General features: G+C 41.0%; 1 protein-coding gene across 1 annotated transcript in view; it reads right to left on the bottom strand.

The window, feature by feature from the left end:
- Positions 1-5,785: 5,785 nt before the first annotated feature.
- Positions 5,786-23,047, bottom strand: part of SNX18 (sorting nexin 18) — a 45,578-nt gene continuing 28,316 nt past the window's right edge. The window contains exon 2 of the mRNA XM_072921808.1: positions 5,786-16,688. Within this exon, the coding sequence (XP_072777909.1) occupies positions 16,675-16,688 (14 nt within the window). The 3' untranslated portion in view covers positions 5,786-16,674. The remainder of the gene's footprint in view (positions 16,689-23,047) is intronic.

Genomic DNA, 23,047 nt, shown 5'->3' with positions numbered 1-23,047 from the left:
AGTAAATATGGTTGAAGAGGCAAACATGGGGTTAATAGTTCCTCCAATAATGAGAAGGTCATGTAATTTATGTGATAGGTCAAACCTTACCCAGAACTAGAACAGAAAATAAAAATTGTTTTTACAAAAAAATGCCTATCTTTAGATATATAAAAATAGCCAAGTCTATCTTTAAACTTGGCTTCTTCTATAAAAACATTATGGTAGATGGGAGTTAATGTAATTAAGTGGTGCAGAGGGTAATGAGGCTGTTACTAAAGGGAAGTGACATAGCATGTTGGTATTGCCTGGCTGAACGTGAACCTACTGAGTATGCCAGTTCTTTCCTTAATTATGAACTAGTAATATGACTTTGACATGTTGCATTTTAGATTGATCATTTAATTTTTTTGTAAGGTCGTTTTTATAAATGATAAAATTCTTATAGTTAATAATGTATTTAAAGTTTCACCTTTTTTCTTTTCTTTCTTGCTTCTTGTAATGTTGAAATATTTTAAATATGTGAAGCTCTATAAGTAACTTTTTGTTATATTCATATTGAAGTAACTCAGTTGTGTTGAATCTTGAAAAGTTTTATCGAATATTGTAATAAAAGAAAGTCTTGTCAGGTGCACACAAATATTTTCCATAGCACTAAGTATTGTTATCGTGTGTAATAAATAACTTTGTGAGTAAATAGCACAATTCTCCCTCTGCGGGCATTAGAAATATATTACTGGATAAAGCAGTAATATCTTACAGTAGACTATATCTTGGCAAAGCTACCATATGGATTTAGTTGCTATATAGCAGAAATTTATTAATATCAGGCTTCTTGGGTCCCTGCTTTTCATTCTTTTTGGCATTTAATATTATTTCTAGCAAACCTATTCCCAATTAAAAGGAATAGTTACAAGGGAAGTTTCCAGTTCAGAGTCTTTATAGGTACCTATTTTATTGCTGCTTGTATAAAAAACTATGCTTGAGGGCTGTAAAATTTGAATGTCAAACTCATTTTATATGTATTGTAGTAAAATATGATGTTTATTTTGGATTGCATTCACGGCTTATAGATTTACCATTAGTACATCCTGTATTCCCTTACTAGAATTCTTAGTGGGGAACTTATGGAAGAACATGGGAATTCAGAAAACAGAAAAGATGTGGTTAATGTAAAGTCTAACTATACTGGTTGTGCTGTTACAGTTTTTCTCAACTAACTTCTGGAGACTATGGATCTTGGAACAATTCTCTCATCTGTATTTGGTTCTCCCTCCATCCCTCCTTAAAACAAGACCATAAAGGCAAGTGATGGGACTGCTGAAGACCTCTGCCTCCCTCACTCCCACATGGTTAAGTTGAAAAGACAGCCTTCTCAGCTTGCCTGCAAGGGGAAACATTTTGTATTATGAATTAAAAACTCTGGTATTTTTGAGATGTGAATAAATGCCTCGCAGCAGGAAAAGGTTTATCTTGATTATTTGTGTTTTTTCCTTGTTGACAGTGTTTCCAAAATCACACTGCTGTTTTGTTCATGGCCATATTCTGAGCCTATTATTAATCCCTCCTTGTTCATAGTGCAGCAGTACTGAGATGCTCAGTACATGGCTCCATACAGGCCCGTAATAGAGCTGAAAGTCTTTTTTCCTCCTCGGAAAATGAATGAAATGAATAGGCCCAAAAGTTGAAAGAACACAAGGCAGAGTAGGCAATTACGGCCTGTTCAAGTTTGAGCCCATTTTTGTGGGTAACCAAGGCAGTGGAGGTGTGGTGACATGCTTTGACACACGTCCAAAGGAAACCCACCCCTTCAGCCCCAGGTGCACATGCTGCTAACAGGAGCTAAAGCACATGTCACTGTGACACTGTTGTGGCTAGGTGGAGACAGTGTAGGTTTAGCATATTTCACGGTTTTGGTCCTGTAGACATATAGAATCAGACTGCAAAATAAATTGGATGGATTATGCATGCCAACTGTCTAATACTGGCCAGTATTTTGTCATCTTTGGTGCAGAGACAATTTAAGGAGGAAATCAAGGCAGGATGAGGAGAGCGATTGCTTGCTTTTAATCACAGCTGTTTTCTCTCAACTGCTAGGTGTGTTTGGCAGATTAAATCTAGGGTGTTGAGCTGGCAGTGGTGCTGCAGTTGTGTAATTTGCTCTGCACAGAGCCATAGGGCTGTGCCAGGAGCTGTGATGGAGGGAAGGTGGTTTTGGAGGGGCTGAACCAGTAACAGCAGGGGTAGGAGGTCTACTACTCCCAGATGACCATCTGTCTCTCCTTTCCCCCAGCCAATTCAGCCAGGTTTCCTGATAAAAGGTGCATGAAGTGTCAGCAGGTCCAGATGGAGACCTGCATAACAGTATCAGGCTCACATGCTTATATTTTGCTTCTGAATGACAGTATCAGCAGGAGAGGGTCTGTAGGATTCTGGTTTTGGAAGTCAGTAGGAGAGGAGACTGAGTAGGGACTGTGGCTACTTGGTTGAAGACATGCATCAGTTCTCAACTAAGTGTAGCAATGGACTGTGCTGTCCTTATTTCTCATCAACTGAAATGTCCTAAAATTGTAGAGTATGCTGAGTTGGAAGGAACCCTCAAAGATCATTGCATCCTGGCCCTGTACAGAGCATCCCAAGAGTCACACTTGTGCCTGAGAGCATTGTCCAAACACTTCTTGAACTCTGTCTGGCTTGGTGCTGGGACCACTTCCCTGGGGAGCTGTCCGAGTGACCAAAAACCTAGTGAGTGAAGAACATTTTCCTGATATCCAACATAAACCTCCCCCAACTCAGCTTCAGGACATTCCCTTGGGTCATGTCACCAGTCACACAGAGATCAGTGCCTGCCCCTCCTCTTCCCCACACAAGGAAGTTGCAGGCTGCAATGAGGTTTTTCTTCAGTCTCCTCTTCTCCGGGCTGAACATACCAAATGACCTCACCTGCTCCTCCTATAATTTCCCCTCAAGGCCCTTCTCCATCTTTATTGCTCTCCTTTGGGCTCTTTCCAGTAGTTAAAATATCTTTTTTACATTGTGGCACCCAAAAGTGCTCCCAGCGCTCAAGATGAGGGCAGAGCAGGACAATCAATCCCCTCCCTTGCCCAGCTGTCAGTGCTGTCCCTGATGCCCCCAGGACAGCCGTGGCCCTCCTGGCTGCCAGGGCACTGCTGGCTCATGTTCAACTTGCCATGGACCAGAACCCCAGGGCCCTTTCCATGGCACTGCTGCCCAGCCTCTCATTGCCCAGTCTGCCTGTACATGCAGGGTTTCCACATCCCAAGTGCAGAATCTGGCATTTTTCCCTATTGAACTTCATTTGGCTGGTAACGGCCATTTCCTCCAATTGTTGAGATCTCTCTGCAGGGCCTCTTTGCCCACCAATTATGTGTCACTGTCAAACTTACTTACAATTCCTTTGAGTCCTGTGTCAAATGTATATCATATTGGTATATATTTAATTTGATTTTTAAAATAGCTTATTTTCAAAGGGAAAATATTGAATAAGCTCAAGAATAAGAATGCCAGAACAATTTCTTTTATCTCCTACTGAATTATTTGTTGGAGGGGCAAACTTTTCTAAGGCAAGGTCTGGTTGTCAACACATATGCTGCCTTGGAGCAAATCTCTCCACATAAAAAACTAGTTCTGCATTAAACAGTATACCTCTGAAGAGTTCTTTCTTCTTTAGCAGCTGCAGCATTACAAATGAATCTTGGACCAAACACCTAAGCCCTGGGGAGTGCTGGAATTTCAGGTACATTGTTGTTCTCAGTGATTTCAGTGCAGTAATTTCAGGCAGTTTCCAGCTCAGCATGACATATTATGGAATTGCTTGGGGTAGAGAACCTAGGTTTGAAAAGGCATGGGCTTGCAAACCAAAGCTTGACACTCTGTTTTTGAAAATTTGTTTCTTCTCAGCATAGCTCTTTCTTCAGGACAAATGATGATGTGAAATGACTCTTATTTTTGATTTGGAGCATAATGAAGGAAATAGAAAATCATTCAGGGTCAAACAACAGCATGATGTGTTGCAGCCATAGTGCAACACACCTATGTGACCTGCTAGGGGTTGGCAAACCTGACTGCAGAGTGAAAAGGGGACTGGCCCCTGGGCTTCCTGCCAGCCAGCGTAGCCTGACTGCTCTCAGGGAGTAAACAATAAAAACTGGCTAATTTTGTTCCATTTACAAGATGGTGCCCTTTCCTGCCAAAGTCCAAGTTCTCAGGAAAAATATTTATTTATTGCTTGGGCAATTTTGTAAAAGCAAGTAAGTTATACAGACAGAATAAAACCTGTCAGTGAGCCAGTGTTATTTAGCTAGTTCTGTTATCATGGGTATTAAACTCCCATTTTTCTGTCAGGTTTTTTTATTTTTTTCCCTAGCATTACTCCATCTCACCTTACTTGTTTTACATATTAACTGAATTAATTAGTAGGGAAGGATTTGAGCCTGCTGGATTTTACTCCAACTAGATTACCTCACAGGAACGTGCAATCTGTCAGACAGGCTAAAGTAAACACTTAGCTGGGTCACAGTCTTCCTACAGCCCAGCCCATCTAAAATCTTGTATGAGATCACCAAAATCTCTAAGTAGATTACATGCTTATCATTGTAATGTGGGGAGATGCTGTGATAACAAAACGTTTGCATTCAGCAATCAGACGCTCTTGCCTCAGCCAACGCTTCTGGGAACAGGAGGTGGTATGGACTTGTGCTCTTTAGTCATTTAGAGCATTCCCTGTCTAAAGGCAAGATACATTTTGATTAGAAATGGGATACACCTACTCTGGTTTTATGGACAGCTGTTTTATTGTTTTGAAATACTTTTAGGGATGAACTTATTTTCTATTCTTCCATCAATACAAGCCAAATGTCAAAGGTGTGAATGATGAAACACCCACAGGTCTAACCACACTGGCAAGTGGAAATCTGTCAACATTGTACTAGCAACAGGTATTATCATCATGGGTGCCAGTCCTGTCAAACCTGCCTGTTCAAGTCTCTCTGCTTGCCCCCTTTGTAAAGCACCATCCCATTTTAGCTGGTTGCTGGTCTGGAATTCCCACTCCAGTGGGGAAAACCCTGTTCTGGCCCTCCAGCTACACCAACCACTGTGAGTGAATTCATGTGAATCATTAGTCTAATTTACTAAATTGTCCTTAAACAATTCCTACCAGCTGCACACTGCTCAGCATCACACCTCAGTGTCTATGGAACTGCTGTCTGCTTTAGCATGGAGAGGGTCCAAATCGTCTGCACCACATGGGGCTCTTGTAGCTGCAGTGGGGATTTGCTCCTTTATTTCTGGTTGGAGACTGTATGTGCTGAGCCCAACTGGCAGCATTCAATGGCTGTTCTATCTTCCTGCCTCCAGGCCTGTCAAGGCAGCAGCTTCTTTGTGTGGCAGAAATACAAATTTCTAGTTCAGCCATCCAGAATATTCAAATATACTATACTGAGATTTACTACAAATATATTAAAATAATTCTATGAATTAATACTTCCCCCCCCCCCCCCCCAGCAATCGTCGTCCCTGTTCCCCCCCTCCCCAGCCCCTTAAAAGTAGAGAACTACATTTTGGGGTAATCTGGAAAAATGAGAAGAGAGGTAAAAGATCTGCTTCTGCTTCTAGCTTGCTGGAGTGACTTCATGGAATAACATCACTCTGAAATGTACAATTGCAACAAAATGGTTTATAAAGAGAACAGAGGAAACAGGAACTGTTTAAAAATGGAAAGAATGTAACTTCGTCATGTTTTGGAAAGGCTTTCAAGACAGTATATTATATTGAAACCAAGCAGCCTGGAAAATGTTTTGGAATTTTATTCAGAAGAAAACTGAATTTTTTGGCTTTTATCCAGCTTAAAATAAAGTCATGCTACAAAATATGAAACACTTTTCTGAACTGGAATTTCCATACTTTGTATAGCTGTGGTTGTATTATACATGCCCTACTTACATTGCAGAAATGGGATGTGAAGACCATTGCAAGGTCAGTTTTTGTTAACAGGTACAAGGAGAGTGTATTCTTCCATACATTCAAGTTTTCTAGTACTCTTCTTCTATTATTTTTTCTAGCTGCTGAGAGGTTTTCTGCTGATTTCCTGTTGGAAGAGAAATTCCACTTAAACGTGGAAAGAAGGGAAGTCAGATTAAAGCATAGGTATCTTGTCAGTATTACACATGTGGCAGGGAAGGAGTAAAATTCTCCAGAAGCAGCTGCTCAATTGGAGACAAGAGTGTAAAGCTCTATTCTTCCAAAATAATAAGAGTTTCCATGTGGGGCTTCAACACAGTGTGACTTATCTTTCTTCTACATGAAATCCTTTGGATTCATTCACTGAGCCTTGTGATACAATCTCAATAACATTTCAACAGGCAAGGAAGTGTAATATAGCCTTATCCTATTTTCTCTCCTTCTGAAACAGTCCTTGTGAAGGATGCTATGTTTGAACCCCAGCTGGTAACTCAGCCTTACCTAGACACTTGCTCACAAGTGGGGTAGGTAGGAGGACAGGAAGAGTAAAACTGAATGAACTCAGGGGTTAAGACACAGACAGTTTAACAGGGAAAGCAAAAGCTGCACAATTAATTCCCTGCTTCCCATGGGCAGGAATGTGTTCAGTCACCCCCAGGACTGCAAGGCTCCAACATACAGAGTAGTGGCTTAGGAAAACAAACACCACCACTCTGAACTTCCCACCCCTTTCCTCCTTCCTGCCAAAGCTTTACATGCTGAGCATGCCACGCTATGGAATGGGATATCCCTGTAGTCATTTGCAGACAGCTGCCCTGGCTGTGTCCCCTCCCAACTCCTTGTGACCCCTCCCAGCCTCCTCGCTGGTGGGACACAGAGGAGCAGAAAAGACCTTGATGCTGTGTGAGCACTGCTCAGGAGTAACTACATCTCTGTGTTATCATCACTCTTTTCAGCACAAAACCAAAGTACAGCCCCATACAAGCTACTGTGAAGAGAACAAACTCCATCCCAGTAACCAAAATCAATTAAGATTTCTCTGACTCTTATGAGATTGCACTTATGAGATGAGATTCAAAGCACACTCATTCTTGCATCTATGTTACCTCACCTGGCAGCCTATTGCTATGGACATTGGCCATTGCAATTAACACATAATTCTAAGTGAAGATATGCAACATCCTAATTCCTTACATTAATTGAGACAAACCCCTTAGAGATGCCCTAATTCCTCCTGTCTTTCATTTGGTGCTTAAGCAAATATCTCACCTTTTTCTGCCCTGGTTTCCAACTTTGGCTTCAGGCAGCCATGCACCACCCCACTGCTTCTATGGAGATGCTGCAGTGGCACTGGTGTAACACACACAAGAACTCTCCCCTGCCCTGCTCTCCCTCCTCACACAGCATCCCTCTCCACAGTGGAGGATGCCTGAGTGTGTAGATTCTACAGGGGCCCCTGATACAGCAGCCTTCCTGGGCGCTTTTGGCAGCTGCTGTACCTTGGAGTAGCTGCAAAGAGCAATCAAATCTTCATAGATACTGAGGTTGTGTAGCAGTGGATTATCCAAGATGAACAGCTGTCTTGGAAAGGGTACCACTACACTGCACATCTGGGTTTATGGAATGGGGTTTTGTTTCTGAAGTTACACACTAAATGTGCTTGCAGATCTTTTGTATGATAAGGGTGGCTCCGGGGAAACAAATCTGTGCTGCACATCTTTTAAAATCTGCCTCTCAATTGAGAGAGCGCTCTCAAAGGATAGAGCACAAACACTTTTAATCTGCTCTGAAATGGAAAGCTCAGATTCCTCATTGGGTTGATTTTCTGTTTGTGCTCTTTGCTGGCCCTGTTTCTCTTCGGTATTTTCTCGATACCAATTGAATACATATTTTAAATTACACAGAAACTCTTAGCTCCCAGGATACCTCAAACATTCAACAAATAGTACACATAATCAACAACATATCATAGAATTGCCAAAAGCTGACTATTATTCTGCATGATCAAATCACTAAATCCCCTGTGTCTGTCTCCTATCTGGGGCATAGATTTAAAAGGCAGCTGTATTCTGACTTCTATTAATTTGTTTGGAGCATTGCACAAACCATGCTAACAATTACATAAATCAGCTTTTGTTTAATGTTAACTGATAGACTTTATTGATCACTGGCCAAGCTTCTTTTTGAATAATCTGTATTTATTTCTGTATTTAATAACTCTTCTGGGTGCTATTATAAAAACCTGACCAATAAAGTCCTTTAAAAGAGTCATTTTAAAATATCCTTCCTCAAAATTCAGCTCATTGCATGAATTTCCAAAACCACACAGAAACATTCTTTAAATGAGTATGAATTAGATGGAACATCAAAGCTTTGTTTGATCTTTGACTAATTTGGTATACTGTGGGAGCACTGTCATCACCCACTGACTGCCCATCCCTGGGATAGCCTCAGTGCACACTGGTGCCCTTGCCAAGCCAATTGCATGTCTGTGACCATGCTCTCCCATCACGTTCTTTCTCCTGTTCCACCTTCTGGAACACAGGAAAAGGATGGATTAATGGCTTATCATTTTTACTATGGTTATTTACTGCTGCCTTGCTGTGTGGGCAAAACAGATCCAAAACAGAGAGATTTAGAATACAAATACCAGCTAAGCCACGCAAAGCTGCTTGTAGATCCCTGAGTCAGCAGCATCCTGCTCTGTGTCTGGATGTAGGGGGAGAGAGCAGCACTGCAGTCTCCTGACACATTGCTCCACATCTCTGCAAGCTGGACCTGCCCTTCCTCCTTAGAGTGGTCCTGCTGCAACTTCACCTGACAGGCTTGCAGCAGGGATGGAGTGGGAGACTTCTGCTAGGTCACCATTTATCTTGTCTGATGCACTGTCAGTTAAGTGATCTCAATAAAATATTGTTGAAAAAGGGTTTTTACAGTCTGTGGGGAAATGGATTCCATCTGTCTCTGAGCAGTGACATGCCTCATCTTTGCTTATGTGATGGATTCTTTCTCATACCAGATGTTATGTTAGCTAGGCTTGCCAGCCAGAAACATTTTAGTAGTTTCAGAGGGATTGTGATAGCTCTTTGCTCAGCTGAGTTGGCATGTCTACCATAGGCAAGATTTAATTGGGTTGAAGATGATAAAAAAGAGCCAAGGAATTAATACCTTTATCCTTGCTCTATAGGAACAAGAGCTGCTGAGCTGCTCTAATGAGATTGCACTTGCATGTGAGATTTGATCCTAGGGCACTCTTGACCCATCAGCTTTAAACTGGTTGCCAACAGCCAGTTACTCATAAAGGTGAAAAGCTCCAGTTTATTCCAAGTCTGGAAATAAATGAACTCCCTCCAGTTTACTGGGCTTCCTCACTTCTTCCATCACTCATCTCTGGCAGAGGTGTTAGTGTCAAGACTCCATTGACTTTTCCATGTCTCTGGCTGCAGATGTTCTCAGCACATTAGAGCTGTTTTGAAACAGTTGTGGTGAAAATAATTAGAACAGCATAGAATAATTTACTTTGGGAAGCATCTTTAAGATCACTGAGTCCAACCACTAATGTAGAACTGCCAAGTGCATCAGTAAACCATGTCCCTGGACTTATAGTTCTGTTCTTCCAATATACATTTGTAAGAGTATTGACTTCTAGTATATTCTCTGTTCTACATCAATATTTTCAAGGAACTGAATGTTTCTGAATCACTGGGTTATTCTATTTTTTAAAAGGAATTCTACATATGCCCCATTTAGGCAAGGATATGTTGTTCTTGGCAGACAGGTATGATAGACCTGTCTGTACCTCATTTATATTGATGTCATTTGGAGTAAACATTGATTGACCAAGTCTGGCACTTAGCATTTCATAGTTTTCTATTGTGCAAGGCATTGGGGATAACATAGAGACGTACAAAAAATTGCATTTAGCTTTTATTTCTTTGGGACATAACCTGGGATCCAAATCCATGCCTTTTATGGCTTGTTGGAGTGTGTTTTGGAGATAGAAAACTGTGGCTTGTCTTATATTGCAGGTTCATTTCCCTTATTGATTGCTAAAACTAAGAAACTGAGGAAAGAAACTATTTTTTTCTTCCTATTTATACTTTTATGCTAAAGCAACAAGCAACTGTGCCAGCATTGTTTATTCAGGACATCTAGTCTCATCCTGTTTCTCTTTTAACAGCTCAGAACAACTCTGTGAATGATTTGGAAGCACTCCTGGCAGCTGGGTTATGTGAGCAGATGTGTGAAAGGCACCCCCCAGCCACCTCTGCAGGACTGTGCTGCCCCCAAACCTGGCTGTCCCATCCTGTGTCCCATTCCAGCTGCTGCTCCTCATGGGGAGAAGACTGCTGATGTCAGCAGTGAAAAATTGCCTGTCTGGCACCATTTTGACCAGCAGTTCCCGTAAACTGGCCAGACTCCATTCTGACCTGCAGATCTGCTTGACTCCAACTAGCCTGCTTTGGAACCAGATTGTCGCTGACCTACTTTTCTGTCCGTGGCCCAGCTTGGCTGCTTTTTCCACTGCTGCATGCCCTGGCACCTCACAGCTTCCTTTCCATCCGCATGGTAACACGCCTTATCCCACAACAACACATCCAGTTCCTAACACTTATCAGCTCATTCCCTTTGTGGAAAGATCACTGTAATTTGAAGTGCTCCCTCTGAGATTTGGCAGCTTTGCTTGGGGAAAGGAGCAGGGAAAGAGGAGTTAAGAGAGCATTTCTGACTGCAAGGGCAGATATTTTTGCCTTTTGCATATAGTTTTCATTTCCCTCAGCTAATGCTGGAACCAGCCAAAAGAATTCTCCCTTATGCCAACTTGAGTACATCAAGAAGTCATTTAATGCAGTGTCCAAGTTTGGCCAGACCTGTTTTGATTTAGTAATGTCTCTTGCAAATACAAGCCAAAGTATCTAGTTTTCTGGTAATAACTTTAGCCCTGGCAGTATGGCTTTCAGAACAAATACCAGGTTTAAAAATCTATCATGAATGTGTTTGCAATTAGTTCACTTTTTATCGTTAAGAGGAGGATTTACTTAAAGGTGGACAGGCAATAATTTGATTTATATATCAAAACAGGGCTTTGCTAATGAGGGAGAAAAGAAGCAATTGTCTAACGTAAGATGTACAGAAATTAATCTATCTTTATAGAAAATTATTCCCTCTAGCACTTTTTCAAACTCACAATATAGCTGAGTATTATGATCTTTCTGCACATCCAATTTGAAGTGATTCTTTAACACATTAGGGAACTTTAATCTGAAAAGCTCAGGTTCTTGAGAATTTAACTTTTTGGGTTTGGAGATCTTGCCAGATACCTCAACAAGAGAAGGTTTCTTCTTCTTTATTGTAATTTCTTCTCATTTCAGTGATTATAAAGTAAGGAAAAAGTTTCAGGAAAACATTCTTTGTGGGAAGTAAGTAACTTCTGGCAAGAATAAAATGTGATTTCTTAACAGGCATTTTGGAGCAATGAAGTTATCCAGCAACCTATTAATATCTAACCTACTATTGCTGTTTCCTTGACTGTGGTTTTGAATAATGTCTGCCTCTGAATCTCTTTTTGTCCTTTTTCTTTTCTTGCTTTCCTCCTCCACCTCTGTGCTGTCCCTTTCCAAATCATGCAATAAATTCTCAGTCTAGGATACAAAGTCAAATCTCTGTTTCATAAACAACACAATTCTTCCAGATTTTTCCTTTATCAGGGAAAAAGTTAGAGCCCCCTCAGTAGCCAACACACAAAACATAAATTCTGATATAACTATACATTATATAAACGCTGATATAACTATACATTAAGGAAGCCAGTTTAGATATTGCTGGTGCCTGTGAATGTCATTTTCCCTCATACACTCTTGTCTGCTACTGTAACATGAACATTGGAAAGATCTGGGAGGATGTTTCTTGACTACACTGTTTATTTAATTATTAGAATGGAATTATTAAAAATTAAGAATTTGCTGAGTAATCTCCTTAAAACAGTGTCACAGAGGAGCCTCAGTTTGGACAGCAGCCAGTCTATCAATGCAGGAAACTTGTTTGGAATATTTGTATGGAATAGCTTGTATAGAATATTTTCTAATTCCTGTAAGATTCAAGTTCCACTAAAACGTTTCCAGTACTTTGACTGCAATACTAATGATGACCTCACATTTTCCTTTTTTTATTTAATCACAAAAGAGTACACATTTTAGTTTTCAGCAAAGTTTACAGTAAAAACATTGCGTACTTTGACTCTGCCTTAGTCTGCTATATCTGGTGTATTTGTTATGTTTACAGCAACCACAGATATTTCCAAGAAACACTTATATTGTGAGGAAAAATATTGCAAGTATGTATTCTTGGTGGAAGTATCAAAAATAACACATTTCACTTAGTAAATCAGCAATTAAATGTGTCTGGAAGTTTTCATACACTAGTAAGGAGGGAGAGAGCACTGGGGTTCAGCCTGCATCAGTGACCTCCCACTCTTGTTCCAGACACCAGCCTCCATTTTGTACATCAAGAAGCCTATTACAGTTTTAGCAATTATGTGAGTAACGGGGTCTGGGCAGTGCAAGGCACGTGGGATCATCCATTACAGCTGCAAATTGTCATTCAGTTATAATGCTCATTCACAGCTACTCTGCTGGAACTGGAGTCAACTCATATAAACCTGACCTGAAGCTCAATTCCCTTTGCAGGAACAGATTTGCCCCCTTCTCATAGTGACTCACAGGAGAGTAAAAGTGGGCTCCTTGAGCAGACCCTGAGATTTCTGCATTGTTGAAGAAGCATCCCAATATTTGGGACTGCCTTCGGCCCAAGAAAACACACTTCATATGTGCATTTGGCCCTGGAAAGCCACAATTTTTAAGGAGACCCTGCTTGTGCATATGTGTAACAGGTCACTGTTAAACCTTCATCTCCTTGACACCCACTGAGACACCTAGCTAGTACAAACCTTTATGAATTTAAAGACAGGCTAGCTCAGCAATGCAATGAAGTGGAATGGTAAGGCATAATCTGTTTTCAACATAACATTCTTCATACTCCCATACATCTCAGCTGTATCTTTATGGAATAGCATACCAACTTTTCAATCCAGCACTCTATCCCACATAAGATTTGGACTTCCAGCACAGGCTATTCTTTGATTCTGTGATTTACTTTGTATTATCATGTGGTGGCAGCTCCCTTCTTTTGCTTCAGAACAAATTCTGTGCAAATTCTGTTCTGTTCTAGCTGAGATTCAAATACTTTTACACCTAATAGAAACAAAAAAAAATTCTAACTGATAGATACCTTTTGGGTAATAATCTTTCAAAAAATTAACCAGGTATAAAACCACTTTGGAAGGAAGAGGAGAAAACTTTTATCAAAGTAATGCAACTGGAGAAAAACATGTGCACTTCTGGGTATGCAAGTGACCCCATTATGTCCTGAAGAAGCAGCTGAGAAAGATTTTTCATGTCCCAAACCTTATGAGTTGTTCAATTTCCTTTCTTCCAAATCTTACTTGCTACATTTATAAGCACTGACTCTCTTATCATTTTAGACAACATGACAATAACAGCATTAGGGCCTCATTTTAGGATATGAGATGGGTCTTTCAAATCTAGTGGAAATACATGGAAGCCATTTGTCTCAGCTGCCTTGAATCAGATTTGCAAAAATTACAGAAGACATTTTTATCTCATTTATGTGTCTCTTGGTTAAAGCACAAATTTAAATTCAGTGATTACTTCCCTGTCCAGACAGAGAAATCACTAACTTAAGGTAAGTTTGAAGGGTTGTTGTTTCAATAAGGAATAAAAAATACATTCACATCAGTTTTAACAAAAGAGATTTTATGGTGGTCAATGCAAATAAATCCAGTTGGAAGCCAGGCATTAGAGGTGTTGCCCAGGGGTTCAGTACTGGGATCAGTTCTGTTTATCACTGACATTGATGGTCTGGACAAGGGGATTGAGTGTACCCTCAATCAGTTTGCAGATGACAACCAGTTGGCTGAGAGTGTTGATCTGCTGCACATCCTCTGCAGAGGATCTGGGCAGGCTGCATCGATGGGCTGAGGCAAATGGTGTGAGGTTCAACAAGGCCAAGTGCCGGGTCCTGCCCTTGGGTCACAACAGCCCCAGGCAGTGCCACAGGCTGGGGCAGAGTGGCTGGAAAGGACCTGGGGGTGCTGGTGACAGCAGCTGAACATGAGCCAGGGTGTGCCCAGGTGGCCAAGGGGGCCAATGGCATCCTGGCCTGGATCAGCAATGGTGTGGCCAGCAGGACCAGGGCAGGCATTGTCCCCCTGCACTGGGCACTGGTGAGGCCACACCTCGAGTGCTGTGTCTAGTTTGGGGCCCCTCAGTTTAGAAAGGATATTGAGGTGCTGGAGTGAGGAGGAGACAAGAAGGGCAATGGAGCCAGGGAAGGGTATAGAAAGTAAGTCTTATAAGGAGCTGCAGAGGTAGTTTGGATTCTACAGTGTGGAGAAAAGGAGGCTCAGGGGAGACCTTATCACTCTCTACACCTCCCTAAAAGGAAGTTATAACCAGGTGGGGGTCAGTCTCCTCTCCCATGTCTCAAGTGAAAAGAAGAGAGTAAGCGTCTTTAAATTACATCACAGGAAAATGACTGGGGTAAAATCAGAGAAAACATGGAAGTCATATTCACATTCTAGTAGAAGTAATAGCAGTACAGAAATGATAGGGTGAAATGCAGATGATACTCCCTGGATACGATTACCCACTTCCCAAGTGCAACCACATCAGAGAGAACATGATGCATGATGAGTCACTCAAGCTCTCCTTAAATGCAAAACCAGTACAAAAGTAAGTTAAAAATGGGGAGAAGTAAAAGAAACCTCCATCATAATTTTTGAGATCAGTCAACAGGATGAACATGTCTTCTTTCCCATAGGGATACCTATTGGATAAGAATTGCACTTCATGCATGCTGAATTATTATCTGGACCTAACTTTTACTGGTAATTAGAGCTTGTCTGTGTATTGCTTTGAATATATTTTTGCAGCCAAATATTATCACCATCAATCTTTGAACTTTAACATGTCACAATTTTCGATTGTATTAACAAAGAATGTATTCTGTAAACTGTAAGCAGGAGTCCTTCACAGGCTCCAGCAGCTGCTGGCAGCAGGTAAGACACTTGACAGTGGAGACCTGGGAAGGGGTCTCTTGTTGTGTGTCTCTGAACAAGTAGAACTGCCCTCCAATCCAGGTGAGGTCACCATCTCTGGAAGTGTTCAAGAGGCGCCTGAAATTCAGAGAGAAAACCTTTCTAAAGTCAATATAGATGCAGACTACAAGCTTCAGGCTAGATGGTGTGCATTCTAGCCCTTTGCATCAAATCCTGTGGATTTTTTTTGAGAAATACATCAAAACCTACTACACTCAGAGCAGATTCTGAAGATACTGCTGTTAATTCTGGTACTTTCTCAAGCACTGTGCATACAAGATATAGCAACATATAGGTTGGCGTAATTAACTTTTGAATCTAGGAAACTGTAAATCAGTACAAGATTTAAACTCTGTGTACTTGAAGAGAAACAAATAGAAAATTTGTACAGTGAGTATGCTGCAGGACATTTCATTGTGAGCAGTCAGTAATCTGAATAGTGCCCATCCTCTTGTGAGAATTATTATGCACAACAGTTTATTTTGCATGAATAGCTATTTTCAAATACAGAGAATGAATGTGAATGTATGGATGCACGTGTAACAAAACAGGCATTCAGAACTTGAAATTATGGCCCTGATATTTCAAACACAAAATGCAATATAAAATAAAGGCTTATTCCATTGTCTTGTTCTGTGCCTGCTAACATCTGTTTGTGCTCACTTCCATGTACCTTCAGCAACCCAAGCTTACTGATTTGAGTAAAGCCCTCACTTCTGCACAGTAGCACAGTTCCTCTTTTATGGCAAGTTGCTCAGGGTATGGGAGTCTCACAGGCACAGCAACTTTCAGCAGACAGCAATAGTAGTGTTAATAGGCTGGAAACTTGCCTCTAAAAATATAAAGATACAGTTACTTCCTGGTAAAACTACCATCAGATGGTATCTGTAATAAGAACCTCTCTTCCCACATCCATCTCCTTTTGCCAAAACTGTAAGGATTTTTCTACTGTTCCCTGACATTTCAAGCTGTTCCCTGGTCCTCTGATGGTTATTGCTGCACAGTAGTGTTTTCCACAGTTAATCTCAGTTTAGTATAAAAACATATAATTTCCAGAAATGGAGGTTCAAGTCTTTCAGACATGGTCAAAACTTCCTTTTGGAGACCCTAACATGACTTCAGCATGGTGCCTTTAATGGTAAGAAATAGGATTTATACCTTGAGATACTGTTGTACATAACAGCTCTTGAGACAGAGCTAGGGAAATGACAAAACACATTGCCCTCTGAGATCAAGGCCAGGTGTCTCCCATGGCTGTTAAATCTCTGCCCTCTCATCTGCAGAGACAGGGACTAACATGGTTATCATGCTTGCTTTCCTCCCAAATTTAAGTTAAATTTGTCCTTTTCTCCTGTGATTTTTACTCTGATATGGGCCAGGTGGATGGTCAGCATAGGAATGACCCAGACAGACCAGAGACACAGACCTGGGCCAGAAAGGGGACAGGCAAGAGGGAGAGGCTCACCCAAACCTAGCAACAGCCATGTTGCTTTCCTCTGCTTTCCAGGGAGGCTCTTGACTGGAAACATCTTGTTTCTTCAGGAAACAGTGCCTGCAAAAGAATTTACAAATTGAAAATATGACCTGGCAAATAATTTTTAAAGGGTGCTAGCTCCAGTGCAGCCATGCAGTCAGTGTCACTACTGGGCAACGAGCTCAAAGTGCTGGCCTACCTTGTCTTAGGAACCCCCAGGTTGACAATAAACATTTCTTTGCCCTCTGGGTGGGAAATAATACACCATTACGCTCAAAATCTTCTTTGTGAACTAAGAGAAAGCATGACACATACATAAATAAAGCCAAGAATATATTGTTACTGCAACAAAAATCTTAATGGTCTACTTAAAGAATCATTAATTCATCTACAATTCAGGAATGTAGATGTTATTATTACAGGAGAAGGACTGCAGTTATAGCACTTCTATACATTAAAAGTCTCAATCATAGCAATAATAAAATTGTCATGCATATATTTAATATTTTCTACCCCTCTCCTTGGACATGTGTTCACCCTTCCACATTCCTCTGGACCTTCAGGAACTTTGGACCAACTGGAGAGGACAACAGCATTAACCATACCCCTGGAGTCACAAACCATGAGGAATGTGATGGTCATGGCATGGTATTCTTCTTCCTTCCTTGGGATAAGGGGTTTTTTTTTATGTTTTCCAAAGCAGTTTTTTACTTTTCTTTTGCTTTCCTGGTCTATGGGTTCATTTTACAAATGTATTTACTACATCTAGGACTATTTATATATGTTAGATATTATTTCCTTGTTCCCTTTGTTAGCTGTCAAATTAGACTAGTCCACATTGGGGATCCATATTTCTAAAATGGACAACTGGTGAGTTTCAAGTGCCAAGCCTGTAGCCCATCTCTTACTGTTCCATCCTCGTAAGCCTCTTTGAGACATTCTGTATGTCCATTTCTCTGATATACCACACCTCTATTTCTTTGCCCAATATTGTGGGTCAAAGTCTTAAACATCTAATTTAACACAACACCACCACTTGCTACTACCAGCTATATAAAACCATGAGTGTACCACACAAGGATAAACACATGTAGAGGGAATTAACCATAAGCACCTCATTAACTGGAGGTTAAACAAAACAAAACAGAGCTGCAGGCAAGTCAAGAGGTATTCAGACAGAGCAAACCTGAGGTGTCTCAGTCCTGAGGCCTTGAAAAGCCCCTGCAGAGCTCATGGGTTCTTGCTGGAAGGCAGTACTGCATTGCAGGGCTACAGGGTTACACAGCAGAGAGGTGTTGCTTCTGGAGATATTTAGGTTTCCATAATAACTCTCTAATAACAACACATTCACAAAGAACTCAAAACATTTCACAGTCATTTTCCACAATGTATGTGCAGGGACTGAGAAAGCTGTGGTTTTATTTTAAAGCTGCTGGGTTGTAGGAGCAGCTGAGGTCACTTGGTCTGTTCAGCTGGAGAAGAGGAGACTGAAGACCTCACTGCAGTTACAATTTCCTTGAGAGGGGAAGAAGAGGGGCAGGCACTGATTTCTTCTCTGAGTGAGCAGTGACTGAACCCAAGGCAATGGCCTGGACTTGTGTCAGGGGAGGTTTAGGATGGATATTAGGAAAAGGTTCTTCCCCTAGAGGGTGTTTGAGCACTGAAGCAGCTCCCCAGAGAAGTAGTCACAGCACCAGCCTGACAGAGCTCACTTGGACAATGCTCTCAGGCACAGGGTGCGATTCTTGGGGATGGTGCTGTGCAGGGCCAGGAGTTGGAGTTGATGATCCTTGCGGGTTCCACCCAACTCAGGACATTCTGTGATTCTGTGAAAACCCATGTGGTGAATTTTGGTATTATCTATAAGAGGCTAAGCACAGCTCCAGAAGTTACTGTGGGTCAAGATAATTCCTGCCACTGTGGTGCTCTCATGGTCTGAGATGTTTGTGTGGCTGAAATACCTGGTGTCCTGAGTTTATTTCTTTAGATGTTTTTTTTGTATTTCTCAGTCACACTACCTGCACATATTTTTGGTCATTGCTTTTTGATAAGTATTTTATTGTGGCTAAATATAAATATTTTCAAAAGTTCTCTCATGTTGTTTCATCCTTAAGGACAAATCCAGAAGTTTCCATTCCCAGTAGTTTAGCATATGAAAGAAAAATTCTATTACTTATTCAGAAATTATTAAGACTTTGTTTTTTTCCAGATTGTCTGATCAGCTTGACTGATCCAGCATGTTTAGGACACTACATATGAACAGAGTTTAAGAACTAGAGCTGGCCTTCCCATGGGATGGCAGTCCTGTACCTCGGGGTGTCATGCTGTCCTGCACCTAAGGTCAGCCCAGCTCCCAGTGAGTAGCAAGTTCTGGGCCTGCACAACAATATGGTTCATTTGCAGACTCCTGCAAGAGTTCCCCCAGGCAGGACTTTGCCTCCCAGTCTAGCCTGTGGCACTGCCTGGCTCTGGAAACTGCTGAGAAAGGAAGGGGAGAGAGCAGTGTCTGTGCCCTGGGATGCCCATCAATGATTTAATGGGCAGACAGCCAAAATACCCATTCTGTGTGTCTGGTTCTCTTTGCCTCTTCCATTCCTGTTTTAGTTTGAGGGATAGGATAGGGCATGAAAAAGCACTTTGGAGGGCATTGGCATGACTTGTCCTGGCACTACAAAAACACTAAATAAAGAGGAATAGCAGTGCTTTCCAAAATTATCCCCACCTCTATTCGTCTGCATCTCTGTGAAATGCAAAACCCAAGTTTTCAGACAGTCTTTTAAATATCTCAATAATATTTTGAAAATGTTTAAACAATTCCAACTCCAGCTGTACTTACAGTTGGCTTAAATTTTTCTTTCATACCAAACATATTCAACAGAAGCTGCATTATTTTACAGCACATTGGAATTTCAAATTAGCTAGATTTGCTCTCATATTATTTCATTGCTTTTGATAGAGCTTATACATAAGTAATTCAGACATGCCGAACATAGCAGAGTGTTGTTGAAAAGTACCATAAAGAAAGGAAAAAAAGCCTTATAAAGTATTCAAAGGCTGCAGTTTTTAAATTGCAACACAATATATGAAAGGTTCTCTAAAAACCTCACATTGTAACAGATTTGTATGTATTTAAATATCAGATCATTAAAAAAATCTATTATAATCTCTTTATTCTACCTCAGGAGACTTAAAAAGGTTTCTCACATGCTACAGTTGCCTTATAATCACACTTCCAAAAAATGAATTCAAGACTGAAAATATAATTTATTACCCTAGAGTAATATATAATGTGGTGATTCATCTCATCTAAAAGCCGCTGCTTTCTTTGTCACCTTTGTAAGTAGCATTCATTTCCCTGCCATGAGCACAATTTATAAATTCATCTCAGGGCCTAGATAGCATCATTAGCATATATTTAGCAATAGCAGACAGTGAGCAGCAGGTACAAATGGCTGGCTGATGAGCTAATATGCTTTGGGCACTCTTCCAGCTTGTATGATAAGAGACTACTTCAAAGTCTGCAAGTCACAAAATAATTAGCAGAAGAGAATGACAAAATGACGTAAATACTCAGCACTGAACAGAGGCTATGGGTATACTGACATTATGTTTATAATTCTAGTTAACAGAAGAAATTACAACCTGAATGAAGAGATGCATCAGTGTGTTACAGACTCATTTAAAGATCTGTTTGTCTCTTTGTGTGTTTTGTGGTTTTTGTCTGTTTGGCTTCTTCTTATTTTTCTTTTTTAAGGGAGGTGCTAGTAATGAAAAAGCAGGCATCTGCTGCCTACCATCAGTGCGGGCAATAAATATCCAACAAATCATAGCTGGAAGATACTGCTGCCAACAAGATTTTAATATTTTCATTTCATTGAAGGATGCCAGTTTCCTTATATATGTTGATAAATAAATGTGCAAGATATGAGCAAATGTGTTTGTTATACTTTGTATTCTTCCAGTCTGAAAGTAGATACCTGCTACTGTTACTCAGTGACACCTGTATCAGCAAGCCCTGATACAGGTACAGAGTCCACTTCAAAATACACTGATAATTAACCTTCTATTATATTAAAAATACATACCTTGAAGAAAGTGAGAAAGACTGTGTTGCAGTTTGTGGTTTACCCTAATTCAGCCTTGTTTCCTAGTAATTGTGACAGTCGAAACCTAGCCACTGGTTTCAGAAGTGCTTACTGCCTGAGCTGGCACCATGCAGGATCACAATTCATTGATGAAATATTGGCTGTGTTATCATACAGGACTATTCAGTGGGATCTGGATAGGCTAGAGAGTTGGGTGGAGAGAACCCTAATGAGGCTCAACAAGGGCAAGTGCAGGATAATGCATCTGGGGAGGAATAACCCCAAATATTAGCTCAGGCTGGGGCTGCCCCACTAAAGAGCAGCTCTGGTGAGAAGGACCTGGGAGTCTTGGTTGGTGACAAGCTGACAATGAGCCAGCAGTGTGTCCTGGTGGCTAGGAGGCCCAGTAGGATCCTGGGGTGCATCAGGATGTGTGTGGCCAGCAGGTCAAGGGAGGTCATCCTGCCCCTCTACTTGGGCCTGTGAGGCCACATCTGGAGTGTCCGTTTCCGGGTTTCTCAGTACCAGACAGACAAGGAGCTACTGGCAAAGGATCAGAAAGATGATAAGGGGTCTGGAGCATCTCCTTATGAGACTGAGGGAGATGGGAATATTTGGAAAAGAGAAGACTGAGATGCACATAAATGTATCTAAGACTATAAATGCACATAAATATCTCAAAGGCAAGTGCCCAGTGACAGGACAAGAAGCAATGGCCATGAACTAAAACACAAAAAATACCACTTTAATACGAAGCAAGATTCTTTACACTGAGGATGACACTGGAGCAGGCTGCGCAGAGAAGTCATAGAGTCTCCCTCACTGGAGATGTTCAAAACCCACCTAGACATGTTCTTGTGTCACCTGTCTTGGTGACACTGCCTTGGCAGGAGGTTGCACTGGATGATCAGCCTAGCTGGTAAGTGTTGGGTCTCACCCTTGGCATGTAAGTGTTGGGACTCAACCCTCTCGAACCATGAATTCTCCTACCAGAGAAAAGCTGTCAGAATCAACCAGAAGAAACTGAACACAGCTTAAGGTTTCAGGTTTTCAAACATTCTTGTTTTGCAGCTCATGGCAGCAGCTCATATGTTGGCTTCACTACACTTTGGGACACACCTTTGCTTTGGGCTCCTTAGTATTGTTCATCAGGACTCTGAGATAGGAAAAGTCCACTTATATTATCTCCCCACTGATGAAGATTAGGTTCTGCTCACTGTCAGACTATGAAATTACAAATATTTGAGCAGGAATTAAAAATGAACCAGAAAGAGTTCAAATTAACCACTGAAACAGTATTTCAGTGACAGCTATTCACAAGAGAAAAGAAGTGTCTGACAGGTAAAATCTTGACAAAAGTTTTAATGAATTTTTAATGTAAGTTCTAAGAATGCAGCCAGCCCAAATGAAGTAATGTAATCAATGTAGAAAGGATACATGTATAGTAAGTTTATACAAAAATAGAGTTGCTTCAGACAGAACATACCTGATGCACCAATAATAAGAAAAACGCTGAGTCACCCCTATTCATAAACATGTAGATAACATTGTCAGTTGTTACAGATCACGGACCCTGCTTGACAGTTTAATTTTATCAAGCTGTTTTTGCCTGTTTTCCTTGCTCCTCCCTCCAGCAGAGGGAACAGTGACTGGTCTGTGGGAATACAGTTCAGCAGAGGGCTGTAAAAAGAAGGATGGCATAGTCTGGTGTGAAGGGCAGAAGGCATATCATGCCTTGCACATGTGGTGGTGTATTGCAGCAACATTTGAGAACCATGTAGGCTCGAAAAGCCTTTTCTCACCCTGCCTTTTCTGGTTTTGGCATTCCTGTGGATAGGCAGCTGTAGCTCCTGCTGGGAATCTGACCTGTACTAGAGCAGTGTTAGCCTCTAATCCCAGTTTAGAAAAGACGCTAGGAGTGAGAAAAGTTGCTCAGATTTCGTATAAATTCTAGAATATACAGGAAATTATTTGGCATCTTTTCTGCGCAAAAATTTTCAGACTCATTTGCATGTGTCAGCTACATATGGGAATTTAGGTATTAGAGCTGCATAACTCCCCATGCAAACACTGGGCATTCTTGTTCAGTATTAAGCTTAATTTGATTTGCTTTATTTTCATATGTGAGCAAATAAGGCTATATGGGAATAGCATGAATCCTAAATGAGCACATGGACATAAGGTTTTAATGTGGTTTAGCTAATCTACTTTAGGTCTATTTTGATTCCTCATTATCCAAGCAGGTAACTGTTTAAGGCCCATAAGTAATGCAGATGCTGTAAACCTAGCTTAAGGTGCCTGCTTATGGAGAGGATCTCTGCACTGGGTGACTTGACTCCCTGAAAATTTGCA

The sequence above is a fragment of the Taeniopygia guttata genome, chromosome Z (assembly GCF_048771995.1).
Source record: "Taeniopygia guttata chromosome Z, bTaeGut7.mat, whole genome shotgun sequence".
Taxonomy (NCBI): Eukaryota; Metazoa; Chordata; class Aves; order Passeriformes; family Estrildidae; genus Taeniopygia; species Taeniopygia guttata.
This window is presented reverse-complemented; position numbering and strand designations above follow the sequence as displayed.